The 16,783-nt window shown below is 57.9% G+C and overlaps 2 protein-coding genes across 5 annotated transcripts in view; both read right to left on the reverse strand.

Annotated features, from left to right (window-relative positions):
* Window positions 1–3,265: 3,265 nt before the first annotated feature.
* LOC111144355 (epoxide hydrolase 3) lies at window positions 3,266–6,628 on the reverse strand. Its single transcript, XM_022498619.1, has 7 exons — window positions 6,266–6,628; window positions 5,964–6,049; window positions 5,455–5,612; window positions 5,235–5,363; window positions 4,273–4,376; window positions 4,043–4,179; window positions 3,266–3,950 (listed from the first exon to the last, which is right to left on the reverse strand). The coding sequence occupies exons 1-7, from the start codon at window positions 6,506–6,508 to the stop codon at window positions 3,725–3,727; spliced, it is 1,083 nt and encodes a 360-aa protein (XP_022354327.1). The 5' UTR covers window positions 6,509–6,628; the 3' UTR covers window positions 3,266–3,724.
* Window positions 6,629–10,653: 4,025 nt separating this feature from the next.
* Window positions 10,654–16,783, reverse strand: part of LOC111144354 (bromodomain containing 4) — a 92,281-nt gene continuing 86,151 nt past the window's right edge. For 3 of the 4 annotated variants that reach the window (XM_022498614.1, XM_022498616.1, XM_022498615.1), the window contains exons 14-19: window positions 15,983–16,573; window positions 12,764–13,138; window positions 12,506–12,636; window positions 12,160–12,365; window positions 11,842–12,079; window positions 10,654–11,513 (exon numbers count right to left, since the gene is read on the reverse strand). In XM_022498614.1, coding sequence (XP_022354322.1) covers window positions 11,445–11,513; window positions 11,842–12,079; window positions 12,160–12,365; window positions 12,506–12,636; window positions 12,764–13,138; window positions 15,983–16,573 — 1,610 coding nt within the window. In that variant the 3' untranslated portion in view covers window positions 10,654–11,444. The remainder of the gene's footprint in view (window positions 11,514–11,841; window positions 12,080–12,159; window positions 12,366–12,505; window positions 12,637–12,763; window positions 13,139–15,982; window positions 16,574–16,783) is intronic. The other variant, XM_022498618.1, reaches the window with a different exon arrangement.

Below are 16,783 nucleotides of genomic sequence, written 5' to 3' on the forward strand. Positions count from 1 at the left end.
GCAAATGCTCGTCTCACCGTCTCACATTCCCCACCCCCCACCCCCTCACTCTCTGCCCTGCTTCTCTGCACATGCCTGGCTTCATTCTTCCCCTTCTCCCCTCCACTCCGCGCCCCCAGAGGCTGACCTCTACAGACTGCATCAATGGACAGCCTTGTCCTCTGGCTGCCAGGTGGGTTTGGCCAACAGAAGGCACTGGCAGAAGATGAAGCCGAAGGAGAGAATGGGATATTAATCCTCTTGCATCCCTTCCCATAGGGTCACCTCAGGGGTTGTATCCCTGACCGAAGGCCTTGTGCACATAAATCTACCCCTGGGTTCTAACATTCTTCTTTCCCCTTGTCTGGTTAGGGAGAACCGGGAGATGGTAAAGGCTTGCCATGGGTGCTCACCCCTTTGGCTTCCCTAAACCCTGCCCACTGTATATAGTCCCTATAGCAAACCTGCCTCAAATTACCCCACTGGAATGTGCCACTTATCTCCCCTAGGCTCCCAGCTGGGGTCCTCATGCTTCCCTCCTCACTCCTGCTTAAGGGTGCTCAGAACATCCAAGTCCTGTATCCTCAGCCTCCACTCTCAGATCCCGCACCCCCCCCCCCCAAAAGGGCCCGGCCCCGTCCCCCCCGGCCTCCCACCCGCTTAAACCCCCTTGGCCTGCCCCCCCCCCTTCCCCCCCCCCCCCCCCCCCCACCAACCGCTGCGGGGGCACCATGCTTGCCTGCTTTGCCTCCTAACTCTGTGGTTTCTCTGCTCTGCCTGTCCCTTAGATGTTGGGGCCCCAAGGGCTCTGTCTCCAGTTTTGTTGTCTGCTCTGTTCTGGGGAGACTTAATCCTTACCCAGCTTCGGCATCTCTCTGCCCCACCACACAGACAGGGTCGCTTGGCCATCTTTGTCTTTAACCCACAGATGTGTCTAGGTCCTTGGCCCAGGGATTCAGGCTCCTTAGACTGAGCATGACCTAAGCTTGCTTCTGGTCTTCCCTTTGGATCTTCTCCTCGCCCAGAACCTAGATTTGCACCTCACCCTTTATTGTCTGAACCATGCCCATCCTCTTTCCAGGCCTCCTGACCCTCAGTCTTCCCCCTCTGGTCCTTCCCCCTCATCATCCCCCAAGTAAGATTCCAAACACGCAAATCTGTCCGGAACCCTCCGCTGCTGGCGCCCAGCCTACTGGGGATCAAGCTCCCCGCCCGCCCGATGTTTGAAGTCCTTTGCAATCCTACATCTTCCCATCCCAAACTTCCCCCCCGCCCCCAGTCTCGCGGAACACAATCAGCTGTGCGTGGAGGTTGGATTGGCGCACAACCTTGTAGAGTTTAGCTCCAAGACTGCCTCCTCCAGGGAGCCTTCCCTCCCACTCCTCACGTAAGTGCCGGGTGCCTTATTCGGCTCAGTCCCGCTCCGGCTCCCCCACCCCTCTGGTGCGCGGCCAGAGGCTTAGAGCTGGTAGTACCGACAGATGAACGGGTGACTGACTGGTGAAAGGTGATTCGGAGGCGGGAGCAAGGAGAGGGAGTTGCCGGGCCTGGGAGGGGTCTCAGCCGGAGCCGCTCCCCCCGCCCCCTCTCGCAGAGCCCTCCGGATACCTTCTCCCGCTCGAAGGGTAGCGCGCGCCGAGCCCCTCGGCCGGGAGAAAGGAGCGCCAGGATTGGCTCAGGATGGGAGAGGAGGGCTTTGGCCGAGCCACGAGCCTCCATTGGCTCACTAGCCAGGACTCTGTCCAATCAGCGCGATTAATCTTCGCCCCCACCCCCTAGACTCTGACTCCCTCCCGCCTGCTGCAGAGGCGGCGGAAGACGGCGCCTTCTAGTTGCCCTGGCAACCGTCAGCGGACCCGTCGCCCCGGCAACTGTCCGAGGCCTCCCGTCAGCCTTCGCCTGGGCCCCTTCAATCACCCAGACAACCGCTACCCGTTCCGGTCAACCATCAGCCCTTTCCCCGTCCCCCTGGCAACCGTCGCCAGACCCACCGCCCCCTGGACACACCGTCCTCATCCTGCCCGCAGGCCTCCTCGCCCCAGGCTCCGAGATCGCGGGGTCCCCTTCCCCTCCCGCCCATCTCCTCGCCCCTAGGGGGCGCTGCTCCCACCCAGGCAGGGGGTGGGGGGCCCCGGCTCCCTTGGGGCCAAACGGGCTGCCCGGTGCTGAGGTTGTGCATAGGCCCCTGCCTGTTTCCCCGCTCGCTCTCTTGCGTGGGACGGCCTAGCCACAACAGGGAGCTTTTCAAAATGCAAGCCATGTCCCTCCCCTGCTGAAAACCCTCCCCTGGCTCCCCTTGAGAATCAATCCAAACTCCTCGCAGCCCCTGGCGGGTCTGGCTGTGTGGCCTCTTCTCCTTAGCAGCCGCTAATCCCCACGTTGTTCCTCCAGTAGCCAGCCTAAGCTTATTTCTGCCTCCGACCTTCCAATTTACTGCTTAGAAGTGCGTCCCCCAGCTAGGGAAGCCCTTCCAGAGCCGTCGTTCTCTCACATAACTCTCTATGCCTGTTCTCTGCTAACTCCACCACCGGGGCCTAGATCAGTGCCTGGCACACATGACGGATGAGAGGCAGGATGTTATGGTGGAGACAAGAGAGGACAGAAGGGGGTGACCAGCAGGCAGGCGTTAGCCAGGCTGGGCCATCCCATGAATAAGAGAATGTATTTCTGAGGTTGCTGGTCTCCAGAGAGGTTCATCACATGGCAGGTCATGACACCGTCCCCAAAGGCCAGGCAAAAGCTGGGGAGATCAAAGTGCTGTCATCAGCCTGGTGCTGGATGGTTCACCCTCTACTTGTACCTCCCTCACCCAGAGGCTGGAGCTGGAGGACCCCAGAAAGAATCAGGAGAAACTGGAGAAGTTCATTTGGAGAAGATTCCTGGAGCTGAAGAGGCAGTTCTCAGACCTCAGATGATCATTCAAAGAGCTGGTCCCTTCCTGGGCCAGTCCAGAATCTCACACATCCAACCTAATGGAACCTAGAGCCATTTTTCCATGTATCTGAGACAGGGGTCCCAGGGATCTTTCCCAGGCCGCAGCAAGAGAACTTGAGCTTACAAGGCCTGGAGTCACGGCTGGGCGGAAGGTCGTGAGAACTGCTCAGGGTCCAGCTAGACCAGAGTCTAGACACCCAGCTGCTGGCACATGAGGGTTCTCCCTCAGGGAAGCTGGTCAGGAGCCCGGTGTGGATACCCCTGTTCTAGGAGCACGCCCCTCGGCACTGTCCAGCGGAATCCCTTATACTGCTGTGGCAACTGAGCCCTTGAAGTATGGCCAGCGTGACTAGGGAACTGAATTTTTAATTGATTTTCTTTTAGTTACTTTGCATGTGAACTGAAGCAGCCAGATGTGCCTGCCAGCACCCCATCGGACACAGCAGCATTTAGCTGAAGACTCAGACTGCAGAGGAAAGCCAGGGACAGGAAGGTTAGAGTCTGTGTCTGATGCTGCTCCGATGGCTGACGCTGGGGAGAACAGTGAGGCCCTGGGGGAGGGGAGAGGTAGGACGCTCCACATCTAGCTCTACAAGGAGAGCTGCCCCAGGTTCTCCAGGATCGAGGCGCTTGTTCACCTGCGCATACACGCACACCTGTGTGCGAGCCCATGGGCTCGTGTGCCTGAGGGCCTCCGCAGACACCCTTGGGTGCAGCCTCGAGTTCCACGCCCGTGCACAATCCAGGAGTCCACCCATGTACATGCACTGTGGGGTCTCCTAGGTGCACACAGGCCAGTGAGCGAGGGCCACTAGTCCAGCAGGTCTTGCAAGAAGGCCCACATGTACTCATGCATCTCCCCAGGGTTGCTCTGTGGGATCCAGTGCCCCACGCCTGGCAGGATGTGGGCCTCCAGCCGGCCGGGCACAAAGCGACTGCTGATGGCTCCCACCAGCCCCTGCTCGAAGTAGGTGTCCTCCTCTCCCCACAGCAGCAGAGTGGGGGTGGCAAGCTCCTGGGGCTCCAGGGGGAAGTTCCTGTGGCCAAGACAGGGACAGACAGAAGAATGACCACCCAACTCCCTGCCCCCACAACTCTCCTGAGCTTTCCGCCCTGGGTCTGTTCTCACCTGAAGAGGTTTCGGTAATAGTTGAGGGGCCCAGTGAGACCACCGGGCTGTGAGAAGTCATAAAGGAAGGCCTCAAGCTCGTTGGGGGTTAAGTGTGGGATGCCCCTCTTGCGGTGTGTGAGGGTGGTCTTCAGGATCTGGGTACACAACAGGACTGTGGTTTCAGTGCCCCGCCTGTCCAGACCCAACCCCCTACCCTCCACCTACCACCGGCCTTTGCCCCACTGCACCTGGAAGTCAGACATGGACAGTAATTTCTCAGGCAGCCAGGGAAGCTGGAACAGGAAAACGTAGTTGGAACGGAAGAACTGGCCGATGTGGTGTATAGAGTAGTCTGGAGGCAGGGGAAAGTCAGATGTGAGGCCTAGGCCTGGGCCCAGGGTGGCCCCACACCCCTGCGCTCCTACAGGTACCCAGGTCAGGCACACAGATGTGCCAACACTCAGGAATGTCATCACTGATTGCCTGAGGCTCTGAGGATGCTCGACGCTCCTTCCGGCCTGGGTACCAGCTTTCCTCCCTGCCCAGGTGTCACTGTGCCCACAAAACGGGGGCCCCTCCCTCCGCAGCTCCCAGGAGCCCCCAGAGCCATTGGTGTGCTTCGCCCACCCAGGCCTGGATGCATTTCAATATTTACTGAGCACCTAGGACCTGTTTAAAACCCTGGAGACACAGCAGTAAAAGGAACAGACAAAACTCCCCGGCCCCTGGGAACTGACAGTCTAAAGACAGAGAGAGATGAGAAAAGTCAACAAAAAGGGACGGGAAGAGGCAGAGAAAAGGAGAAAGAGAGAGAGAGAAAAAAGATGAGAGGCCATGCCACTATGTCACTTCAACTGCAATACTGGGAAATAGAATCAGGTGAGGCGACAGGCATCTCATGCTATGGTAGTTGCTTTGTTATCTATACTTTCCTTGTCAGAAGAAAGGCACTTAACCTCTCTTGCCTTAGTTTCCCTCAACTGGACCACGAAGATGTTAACACTTTCATCTGCTCAGGAGGCTTGTGTAGGTTACTGTATGCGAGCTCCCTGTCAGAGCGATGGTTACCTGCAGACGCTCCAGACACTGAGCCACTCCTACTTGTGCTGTCACTGACTGCAGGTGGGGAGTGGTATGTGTGTCCCCAGACCCTGGGGAAGCATAGACACAGACACAGGCACATCCCAGCACCCTGGACTCCCCAACACACCTTGGTACACAGACATGGGGGCAGCACTGACAATTACCATCCGCTCGACCAGGGATGGGTAGTAGATGGAGAAATTCCAAGCGATGAGCGCACCCCAGTCATGGGCCACCAGGATACACCTAGAATAACCTGGGAGGCCAGAGGAACTGGTGTCAGCGAGATGCCAAGGAGAGGTGAGGCAGAGGGAGGGAGACCAGGCTTGGGAGGGGGGTATCCCCACCCAGGCCCAGGATGATATCCTGGATGTCCGTCATCAGAAGGTCCATCGTGTAGCAGTCTACATCCCGAGGGGCATCTGAGGGGCCGTATCCCCGTAGGTCCACAGCCACCACGTGGAAGCGGCTCTGGAATTCCCAAAGCTGGTAGCGCCAGGAGAACCTGTCAGGCGGGTGGGGAGGGAGGCTGTCAGGGTCCCCAGGCTGCCCTATGCCCAGCAGGGGCCTTCACCTCCCCCGCCTTCCTGCCCTGGGCTTCCCAAAAACAAAGATGGGGGAACCCCATGCAGAAGGCAAGGTCAGCTGCACACTGGACCCAAGACCTCTTTGTCCCATCTCTTCAGGGTCTCCTCCTGTAGACAGATCTCTGACCTCGAGCACCCCATCTGGATGTTCTGTGCCCTCAGTCTACCCAGCCCGCGAGCCCACCTTCTGGATGCCCTGGTGGTGCAAGCTCTATCTCCAGCCCCACCTCCGGGCTTGTGTGCCCCAGGAGCCTGGGCTTCGGACCTACCAGTTCTCTGGGAAGCCGTGCAGAAACAGCATGAGGGGCCCATTGCCACGTCCAGCGGAGACATAGTGCAGGCGCAGGCCCGAGCTCTGGGGGACAGCACAGTATGAGACGGGGAAACCCTTCCTCACTAGGCTTAAACACCCCAGCCCCAGATTTGGATTCAACCATTTGCTGTCTGCTCACCCCGCCCCCCTAGCCCCACAGGGCCCGACTTCCGGGGCCGCTTAGCGCGCCCCCCCAAGCTCCGAAGGACTCACAAACAACCCCCGCCCCACCCGCCCCGGGGGAGCGCGAGCGCTCACCTTGAGGGTCAGGAAGCAGTGTTCGCCCAGCGTGGGGTCGCTCACACAGGCGGGTGGGGCGCTCCGGGGGCGCCCGCAGCAGCCGCGTCGGGGCCGGCACAGCACGTGTGTGAACGCGATGCAGCCATAGACGGCGGCGGCCACCAGCGCCGCGGAGAACACGAGGCTCCACATGAAGGCGCGCAGCAGCTTCAGACTGAGGCGCGACGGCGCCAGTAGCGCTGTCACCACCAGCTCGGGCATGTCGCCACGACCCGGGACCACTTCGGCGCTGCCTTTGGGGGTGTGGGCGGGGGGCGCGAGCAGCCGCACCGAGGCGGGACCCGGGCTGGGGAGCCCACCGCCTTTGGTCTGGGGCCCCTCCGTGTCTTCCGGGCTTGAGGAACCCTCCCGGAGAAGAGGCGGGAGGCTTAGACCGAAACCGCCACAGCACACGACTCACCTAAGAGCCAGGTAAACACCTGGGTGGGACGGCGACAGGGAACAGGATGGGGCGAGGGGATGGAGCCTGTGAGGACCGGGCTTCGGTGGCTGGGGAGGAGCCTTGGCGAGAAGGAATGCGAATTGCGGGCGGGGCCTAGGCAGGCTTGGGCGGGGCTTAAGAAGGGGGCGGGGTCTAGTAGGACTCCCGGCGCCGGTGGGTGGGGATCTGAAGTGTAGGGGGAGATAGACATGGGGACTAACGAGCAGGGTACGGCGGAGTACCTGGGTGAAATGGGCGGAGCCTGGAGCGAAGGGGCGGAGCAATGCAGGGTAGGTGCGGCCTACGAGCCCGAAACTTGGACCCAATTTGGCCTAGAAGCGGTGCACGACCGGGGCGTGGCTTAAAGGGTGGGCGGGGAGAGGGTGGAGCCCAGACGAGGAGGGGCCTGAAGCTAGCCGGGAGAGGGCCCTAGGCTGGGCGGGGAGGGTTTGGGTGCAAGGGCTGGACCAATAAGCTGGAGGTGGGCCTGGGTCCGGGCCAATGAGACGGGGGGCGGGGCCGGAACCTAATATGGCGGGGCCGGTGGGCCCGGAAGCGGAAGGAGGAGGCAGGTAGTTCCTTGGCTGGGATTGGGCGCGGGCGGTCGCCGCAAGCCGAGGAGGCCTAGGGGGCTCCTTCCGCCGCCCTCCGAGAGCTCCCCCTCCTGGAGCGTGCGGCCCTGTCCTTGGCCTGGCTGCGAGAGAACTAACAGCACCCTCACCCAGGCCTGATTCCAACGGCGGGTCCAGTGGCCTCGACCCCGCACCGGCCTCCAGTTAGTCCGGCGGGTCCGTCGTCGGCCCGCCCCTACGCGGCTGTGATTGGAGGGCGGTGGTTATTGACATGCAGGCCACAGGTCTCGCCCCGCAGCCAATCAGCAGGTGTTGAGGCCGGGGGCTCCGCGGGGGCGGACCAATGAAGACCGGGAGACTCTGACTTCTAGAAGGCAGGCCCGGCCCGGGAGCCGGAGGACCTGGCCGGTTGAGCCAGTAGGGCTGTCTGAAAGAGGAAGTGGGGCAAGGTCGGGCGAGAGGCCCGATAGGGCCAGCTTCCTCCTCCTGTTTTGCAATCTTCCCCCAAGATCCTGAACATTTCAGGGTCACTCATGGTTTAACCCGTATAACACCCCTATTAAGTTTAGGTACTATTATCACATCTCTGTATTACAGACCACGAACCTGAAATTCCCGGTTTAAGTCATTTGCCTATAGCCACACAGCTTGCTGAACAGGACTTACAGAAAAAGCAACAGTGTCAGGCTCCACCTCTACTTCAGCCAAGAGGAAGCCATCGGAATGCTTATAGCTTTCTTCTGGTGATTATCCAGGTAGCTCGCAATCCGCTTGTGTGGCTATTTCTTGATGACCAATTTGGGGCATTAAGCATTGCATCGACTCCGTCATCACCACCGGACAGGCCTTACCCGTTTTTAGTTTTCCTATTGGTTTCCTTTAATTTTCAGCACTCTACTCATTGTTTCCGTCACCTCCCACTTCTAACCTTACCTTTGTATTGTTCTGGCTGCTAAACATTACACTGTCCTGGGACCATAATTAAGTCTGTGGGTTCCTACATAAAGGGGAACGGTGGTTTATGTGGTTCCACCTCAGTAAACAATGTATCTCAGCCTCAGGTAGACGGCTATGATTACACAGCCAGTATTGTACAAAGGTTTATTCTCCCTGTACTTAGTACCTTTCTTTTCTTGCACGATTAGCCTGTATCATAGCTTTGGTTTCTTTTACACTTTCCATCAAATCAATTTTCCAACCACTGGATAATCCCGGAATCACTCCCAAGTCTTCTAATCTGGCTGGATGGCTCGTGAGTGTCTGGGGGATCGTCCTTCTTGCTCTGCTACACAAAACGGATACCACCCCCCCTACCCCCAGTTCTACCCTCAAACAAAAAGACAGCGGTAGTCACAGGATGGTAATTTTATATTCAGTACAAATGTTTATTTTTGCAATGAGAACTGCACAAAAAAAAAAAAAAACCTTTAGTATATAAGTGAAAAGTCTACGAATTCCCTTCTACAAATGTCTAAAGTGTTTAATACAAGTCTCAGATTCACTGACATAATTATTGGCCAAGCGATCCGTGCATACAGTACAGTGGGGGCTTGTACACACCTCTTACTCTTGTATAGGACTAAGATTTCTTGTACTGTGGGAGGGAGTGGGAAATGGCCAGAGAAATTAAATAGTAGACCCAAGTTCTAAATTACAACCCAGTTAGAGAAACACCCATCAGGAAGGTGTGGAGAGGGCCATGGCAGAGTTAAATCTTTAGGAGGAAGGTGCAGACAAAACCATTTCTCCAGCTAAACAGTTGGACCTGGCCTGGGGAAGTTAACCAACAAAACACAGAACAGAAATGAGGGGGCGGGAAGAGATGAAGAAACCCCAAAGAACCAAAATCTAAGTCCCACTTGAACCAGCACAGGGGCACACAAGGAAGTGCCTGCTGGGGTGGGGGGGGCAGGGAGGCAACTGGGGGTCTCTGGCTGGATGCCTGAACCACACCCTTGCCAGGTTTTGCAGATCCCAAACACAAGACACAAGGGCTTTTCTGGTTGATAAACAAAGGGGGGTAGTAGGGGTTAATAAACAGTGCTAGAAATGTTTCAGTTTGTGTTTCTGCACACATAAATGATAGACTTTCATCTTACATCCTAGGGGCCACTCTTAAGGGCTGCCCTTGCCTTGTGGCATGCTGGTGGGCACACCAGCAGCCACACGGCGGGCTCTCTTGGGTGGGAATGTGTGCGTGCGTGTCTACATGCGTGGGAGGAAAGGATCCTGGTTGGGGGGGCGGGCAGTGTACACTTATCTAAGAACACCTGGTTAACCCTGAGCTTAAATGAAAGTAGTTAAGGTAGAGGCAGGTGAGGTGGGAGAAGCGGCCCAAGTCCTCTAGTGATTGGGGGACCAGGATGCAGGAGGGCAAGGGGGAAGAATACTGTCTGGAGTTTGGCCAGGTTCTGCTGCAGCATGTTACCCACCTAGAAGGCCAGGGTCCACAGGAAGAATGGGTACCTGGGCTCCCTGTCACAGCTTCAACTTGGTCACAGGAGATGGGCTAGTTGGCCCTATGGTAGTTCTTGTACAAAGGTGGCTGGAGATCTCGGGGGCCCCTGGGCCTAGCCTAGGCAACAGGTGGTTCACAAAGAAATGTCAGGAAGACGCCAGCATTAAAAAAGAGAGATGTGTTTATTCCATGATCAGTACAGACCAAATGCGTATTCACCGTATGAAAGTCAAACCAGTCAGTGACTCCAGAGTTTGGCCAACACTGAGGCACCAGCGTCGTGGTGTAGAGTGGGTTCTCATGGCACACGTAACCTCACCAAGGGCTCCAATTATAAAATTAAAAAAAAAAAAAAAAAAAAAAAAAAAGGTGGGGGAAGGGGCAGCTGGCTAGTCAGGCTGGGTGGGGTCTCTACCTCAGGGGTCTGTGGCCCCCCAGCCCCCGGTGCCTGCCTTGTCCCCTGGCCCTTACTTTCCTGGTAAAAAAAACAACTCAAACAGATTTGACATTAAAAACAAATTGGGGGGGGGAGGGGTGGGAAAAGAAAACATGGCTTTATAATTAAAAATAGACTAATAAAGTTTGAAACTGAGTAAAATATAGGCAGTTTTTTTTTGTGTTTTGTGTGTTTTGTTTTGTTTTTTGTGGGTTTTTTTTTTTTTTTGAGTTTTTTACACCAGTTTGGTGGAGTCACCAACAAACTTCAAACAAAGATATGCCAACTATGTTCACTACACAGGACAGCCACGGTCACACACTACCCACAGCGCGGTGGCGGCCGCCGCTCAATGAGGAGACGATCACACCATTTCAGAGATAAGCAGTGCCATTGTGTCTGGAGGAGAAGAGAGAATTAAAAATAAAATAGAATCCAACAAAAAATATATATATAGAAAACAAAAACAAAAACAAAAACAAAAAAAAAACAAAACAAAACCCAGAAACACAGGCGGGAAGGAACTGACTTTGGTTGGTGGCCTCACTCACTGGATGAGGCCGGCCCACACACGCGCGTGTGACAGTCACCTCGCTCCAAATTGCCATGGACACACACACACCTCCACGGCACTATTCCCTTTTGCACAAGCGAACACTTACAGAGAGCGGCTCTCGATTAAAGGCTTGTGGGGGGAGGGGAGGGATGGGGTCTGTTCAAGGCAAAGTCAGTGCCAGCAAAGGGGTGGGCCGGCGCCCTCGCCCGCCTCCAGCTCACTCGGGCCTGCCCTGGCCTCCTGGGAGCGGGCGGTGGTGGCTGGGGTGTGGGGGAAGGACTCCTGGTGGGCAGGAGGTCACGAAGTCACGTTCTTGGGGACAGAAAACCAGTCACGGCGGCGGCAGCAACAATGTCCTGTGTATACTGTGTAGACATTTGGCAGAGAGCAGGACCTCTGCCCCGCACGCAGGGACGCGCGGCTGGGGTCTGGCCGGCACTTGCTCATGGAGAGGCGTGCTCTGAGCTGACGTCCTGTGAGGGGGTGGTGGGTGGCGGGACGTCCGGCTGACTGTAAGGCAGACAGGCTCTGCGATCCTCAGCTGCCCGTCAGGCCCTGCCCTGGGCACAGCATGCAGGAGGGCCAGGCCCGGAGACACCCCCTTGCCACTGCTACCGCCTCCACTGCCGCCCCTAACACTATGGAGAGTCAACGTTTTGCCAGAAAATCAAAGTCAGAAGTCACCTAGGTGCTCTCAGAAAAGATTTTCTTCAAATATTGACAATAGATCACTCTGGAAATTCATGTCAATGGTAGCTGCCATCTGGAGGGGAGAGGAGGGAGGGAGTGAGACTAGGTGCCCTACCCTTACTTCAGCTTCCAACCCCCCCTCCCCCAACCTCCAGTAGTGACTAGGCCCTCAGGGCTCACACCCAGAAACCTCTGACACTGGGCCTGAGCCTGAGCCACCCGTGAGACCCCGAGGCCAGCCAGCACTGAGTGACCAAGCAGGAGCTCTGTCTTGAGCACCCACCCCGTGAGCTCCCTGCTCACCCCACATGTCAGAGAGTAAATGCCTTCACCCCAACGTTCCCGGTCCCCTTTCCAAGCCCCTCCAAGGGTGGACTCCTACCCAGAGGTCCCCTACTCACAGCTTCCCGGCGCCTTCGCTCCTGCTCCCGCTTTCGGGCCAACTCCCTTTGTTGGTCCAGCATGGACTGGGGCTGGGAGCTCTGGGCCTGGGGGGCTGCGGCGGCGGCCACGGCGGCGGCCTGCTGCTGCTGCTGCTGCTGCTGCTCCTGCCGTTGCTGCTGCTGCTGCTCCTGGCGCCGGCGGGCCTCCTCATGGGCTCGCCGGGCCTGCTCCAGCGCATCCTCATCCTCTCGGCTCCTGAGCAGAGCAGAGCTGCCGGTCAGCACAGGGGCAGCGCCAGCCCCAGAGGCCCTAGGCTGCCTGCGACCCCAGCCCACCTCATGCGCTCCTGCCGAAGCCGCTCCTTCTCCTTCTCTGCATGCTCAGCCTGCGCCTTCAAGGCCTTCTCGCGCTCCTCCTTCTCCCTGGCAGCACGGCGGAACTGCTCAAAGCTGTCACTCGAGGACTTGGCGGTAGAGGATGGGGTGGTGGGATGCTTCTGCACCAAGCTAGCCCAAGAACCCATGTTCTTGATTTTCAAGTCCTGCCAGAGAAACCACAGGGTGGGTGAGGGGTCCTGCCGCACCTGGACTCCTCCCGAGAGGCCCAAAGCCTGGGGGCACATCGCCCTCCCTCAAGATGCCTCCCTGGTAATGGGAACACTTGTGGACTCACTGTTCCTACCTTTTTGGGTGCAACTGGCGTCTTCGGCTCCTGTTTCTGTTTGTCCTTGTCAGAGGTCCCTGGTGGGGGCGCGTTCTGCTCAGGGGGCCGGATCACAGGCCGCCCAACATCCACAGGCTTCATCTCAGGCCCTGGAACACAAAGAGCTTGTAGGCCAGGGCCGGGGCCCTTCCCCCCCAGCCCCCAGGCCCAGCAGGGCAGTCAACCAGACCACAGAAGGCTTCCATCCAGTGCAGGTTGGGGGCAGAGGTCACTCACGTTGGGGCAGGTGAACGGGTGCCTTGATGCTCTCTGGGTGTTTAGGGGGCTCTGGCCGCAGTGAGGGGCTGAAAGGCTCGCTGCGAATGATGGGTGAGTGGATCTTCTCCTCCTTTACCACGACCAGGGGCTGGGGCTGGACCACAGAGGCTGCACGCAGCTCCTGGGAGGGCACAGGCACAGTGGCCATTGAGGCAGGTGGGTGCCTCTGGCATTGGCCCGCACCTGGCCCTTGGGGCTGTGGCCCAGCCCTGCCCTTTACCTGCTTCTTAGGCTGAACGTTTTGCTGGGGTGGCGACTGGTGGGTTAGGCTCTGGAACGGTGGCATCTGGGGGGAATGTATCATAAGCGGGGAGGGGGCTTCGCGGAGGTGACCTAGGAGAGGAGACAAGAAGCACGTCAGCAGAACTCGTGTCGATGCCACTGGCCTGGCCCCAGCCAGGTGTCTCCCTAACCTGGGGGAGACCCACACTGCCTGAGCCCCAAGCACATCAGGCCCCTAGCTCAGTGTACAGCAGGGCTCTGTGGAGCCATGAGCTCAGTCCTGGTGTCTGATGCCCCTATGTGTCAGAATCATCAGGCATCTCTGAGAAGTGCAGATCCTGATGTAGTTGGTCACAGGTAAGGTCTGGGCCTGAGTACTTTTTAAAAGTTCTCCAGATGGCTCCATGCATAGCCTGGGTTAAATACAAAAGACATCAACAGGACACCTGGGTGGCTCAGTCAGTTAAGTGTCTGTCTTTGACTCTGGTCGTGATCCCAGGGTTCTGGGATCGAGCCCCAAATCGGGCTCCCTGCTCAGCAGGAAGCCTGCTTCTCCCTCTCCCTGCCACTCCCCGTCGTGCACACGTGTTCTGACAAATAAATAAAATCTTTAAAAAAAAAAAAAAAAGGACAGCAGTAATCTTACAGAGACAGTGGACAGCAGTAACCTTACAAAGACAGCCTGGGCTCCCAACTGTCCGTGTATATGACTTAACCTGCCTGCATGGACAAATGCTTTGGACCTTAGACTGGATCCCCGGGAGACCGTCCCCACACAACTCAGCCTGCAAGCTGTTCACAAGGGGGATGCCTGGAACTGGCCCACACCACAGCAGAGCTGGTAGATCAGGTCCTCCACCTGTGGTTCTTACAGGAATTGGGCCAGCCCCCCCACCTTCCTCAAACCATAGGTGGGGTGGGTGGGAGAGTGGAGATCCAGGCAGCCATAAGGTCCAAGTTAACTTGGCACAAAGCAGGAGCCTGGAAAGCGCCATCAAAGCACTTAGATCTGACACCTCAGCTTCACTGGTGAGAAAACAGCCCTAGGTCACAGTCGCTAAATCCTGCCTTTGCCTCTTCTACCTACTCTAGCATGGGAACACCCTCCTGCTTCAATCCCTGACATGTCTTGGCCAGCTCCGGCATGGGACAAGCCACACTCGTCCACAAAAGAAAGCCACCTCGCTCCTAGTCCTGCCTTGTGCCTCACCACACTGAACAATCTAACCCAAGCTCTGCATGCAGGCCCTCCCACTGACCTTCTCCAGGCAGATGCCAGCTGCTATCTGCCAGCAGAGATAGCAACACCCTTGGCCCTCCTCTAGCTCTCCCGGGCCTGGCACAGACCACAATGCCTCAGGTATGGTGGACCCTCCCTGCCCATCTCTCTAAAGCCAGAACCTGCTTCTAACCCTAGAAAGGCAGAACAGCTGCTCAAAGACAACATGGTGGTGAAGACCAGCGCACACATGCAGCTTGGTCCCCAGCCCTATGTGGCTGGTTTCTCCAGCCTTGGTGTTCGGGGCCCCAGTCCAGGCCTAGGGATCTGCAGGCACATGGTGGTGACACTCTCTTGTCTGGGGTGGCTCCCTCAGCAGTACCTGCTGAGGCCTGACTGGGTGATGGTAAGCAGATGCTTGGATCTATGATTTGTAGGTTATCACCCGCCTACCAGTGGCTTCATCCAACAGCAGCTAGAGGGGAGCCCAGTGGCTCAGGGGTAGTGCCTGCGAGCTGGCCAGGTGCCCAGGGATGTACCTCCTTGGGACTCCAACTTGGCCTTTGGCCCAAAGTCCCCAGCTGTGCTCCAAGCCACAATGGCTCCCTGTGACCCACCCCAAGCTACCGCAGGCCACGGGAGCTCAGGATAGGTGGGTCTGGAGACTCACAGCATAGGTCATCAGAGGGAACTTGCCCCATCGCGAGAACTAGCTCTACGGAAGGCATCTATCTCATCTGCTCATCACTGCCCCCACCAGGGAAGCCTGGCCTTCCTTAAGGGTGGAAACAGGCACAGCTGCACAGGTGCTGGGACCGGGACCAGCACCAGCCTTTCCCAGGGAGGACAGCCAGCTGTTCTTGGCTCAGGGCGTCCAATAATCCACTTGGCACCTGGCAGCTTTTGCTAGGTTCCAGAGCAGTCACAGCCCAAGATCAACAGCCTTGTTGTTCGATTTGCAGGCGGCACCTGCACTCCCTAGCCAGGCTACGTGGTCTGCACTGCCAAGTCCAGGAGCCTCAACCCTGACCCTCACGTGTCACCACACCATGAGGCACTGACTGGAACAATTCCCTTGCTGAGGCTGGGACAGTTTGGTCACAGACACTTAGAAAGTAAGAGCCAGGAAAAGCAAGTGGGCGTGGCCTGATTAATACAGAAAAAGGACAGCCTGGATCAGTGTGGAGGCAGGGAACGGGAAATGGCCGCCGACTACAACCCAAGCTACCGTTCAGCTTTACCCCAATTCTCTCCCATGAGGTCCTGACTCCCACCAGGTAAGCCTCGGTAAGAGCACAGCACCTGCTCCTACAAGTTCCCAAACAGCCCCCTGCTGCCCAGGCCTGCCCCAGCTCTGCCTGGACGTCACTCCCCACCCTGTTTGTTAAATTAGCTCTGGCTCACCCTCTGTTCACCTCCTCCAGGAAGTGTGCCCTGACTTCCCCACCTAGCAGGATCATGATGTACTGTAATGCTCCTGTGAGTTCCAAGAGAAGGACGAGTGGGGACCTTGTTCCCAGTCAACAAGCTACAAGTCCAGACAAACCCCAGATAACAATGCTATGTGAAGCACCGACTACCCCCTTCAGCAACCTCTGCAACTAACCCAGAGCCTTTAAGGTGGGGCTCTGAAGCCACCTCAGCCTAAAGTATGAGCTGACCAGTCTGACTTTTTAAAGACAAAATTCTGGGTCCGCATCAGCCTCCCCAGAGCCCAGAGGCAAAAGCCAACTTACCAGTTGAATAGGGGTCCGACTTGTGGTGCCGGGGAGAAGGGTGATGCTGGATGACCTGCTGAGGCTTGGCGGGCTGTGGCGGCGGCGGCGGCTGCTGGCCTGGGGGCGGATGTGGGGGCTGCTGGCCCGGGGGCGGGGGGGGCTGCTGGATGTGGGTAGGGAACTGCATGGGCTGCATGTGCACGGGCCGTGGGGGGGGCTGGTGCTGCTGCTGGGGTGGAGGCTGTGGCTGGGGGGGGGGTGGCGGTGGCTGCTGCTGTAGCTGCTGCTGCACTGAGGGGGGCGGGGGGGGGGGGGGGGGGGGGGGGGGCTGGGACTGCACCTTCACGGAAGGAAGTAGTGGTGTGGGGGGCTGCACCTTCTGCAGCTGCTGCAGGTAGAGCTGCATCTGCATGGAGGTGAGGGGTGGGGCGGGTGGCTCTTCGTCCTCCTGCAATAGCACTTGGGGGGGCTGAGCCATGGGGGGCTGTGGGAGAAGGGGTGGCTGGGCCAGGGCAGGCGACACGGCCGGGGGCCGGGCAGGCTTGGGGGGTAGGGCGGCGGCTCGGTTGCTGGGCCGCGATGGCTGCTGGGGCAGCGCGTTGTGCAAAGCTGGAAGGACAGGATGGCGTGGCGGTGAGGCTCACAGCTTCTGCACCCCGTGACCCCAGCCCAGCATTCCTGCTCCATCGTGACTTCCTGCCGGTTTCCCTCCAACTAGTCATCTCACCCGGCCCTCTTCTGCTTCCCACAAATTCCAGAATAAGAACAGTTTCCAGAGAAGTCTACAGGATTGGGCTCCCGACTGCTGCCATTCTGCCC

The sequence above is a fragment of the Enhydra lutris genome, unplaced genomic scaffold (genome assembly GCF_002288905.1).
Source record: "Enhydra lutris kenyoni isolate GAN:26980312 unplaced genomic scaffold, ASM228890v2 scaffoldscaffold10, whole genome shotgun sequence".
Lineage (NCBI taxonomy): Eukaryota > Metazoa > Chordata > Mammalia > Carnivora > Mustelidae > Enhydra > Enhydra lutris.

What these genes read in the sequence shown, in the direction of transcription:
- LOC111144355 (XM_022498619.1), bottom strand. Translation starts at nt 6,508, where the DNA reads ATGCCCGAGCTGGTGGTGACAGCGCTACTGGCGCCGTCGCGCCTCAGT. An exon ending in TGTCCATGTCTGACTTCCAG is followed by an intron (nt 4,180 to 4,272) that starts GTGCAGTGGGGC and finishes TTGTGTACCCAG; the next exon opens with ATCCTGAAGACCACCCTCAC. An exon ending in TATTACCGAAACCTCTTCAG is followed by an intron (nt 3,951 to 4,042) that starts GTGAGAACAGAC and finishes TCTTGGCCACAG; the next exon opens with GAACTTCCCCCTGGAGCCCC.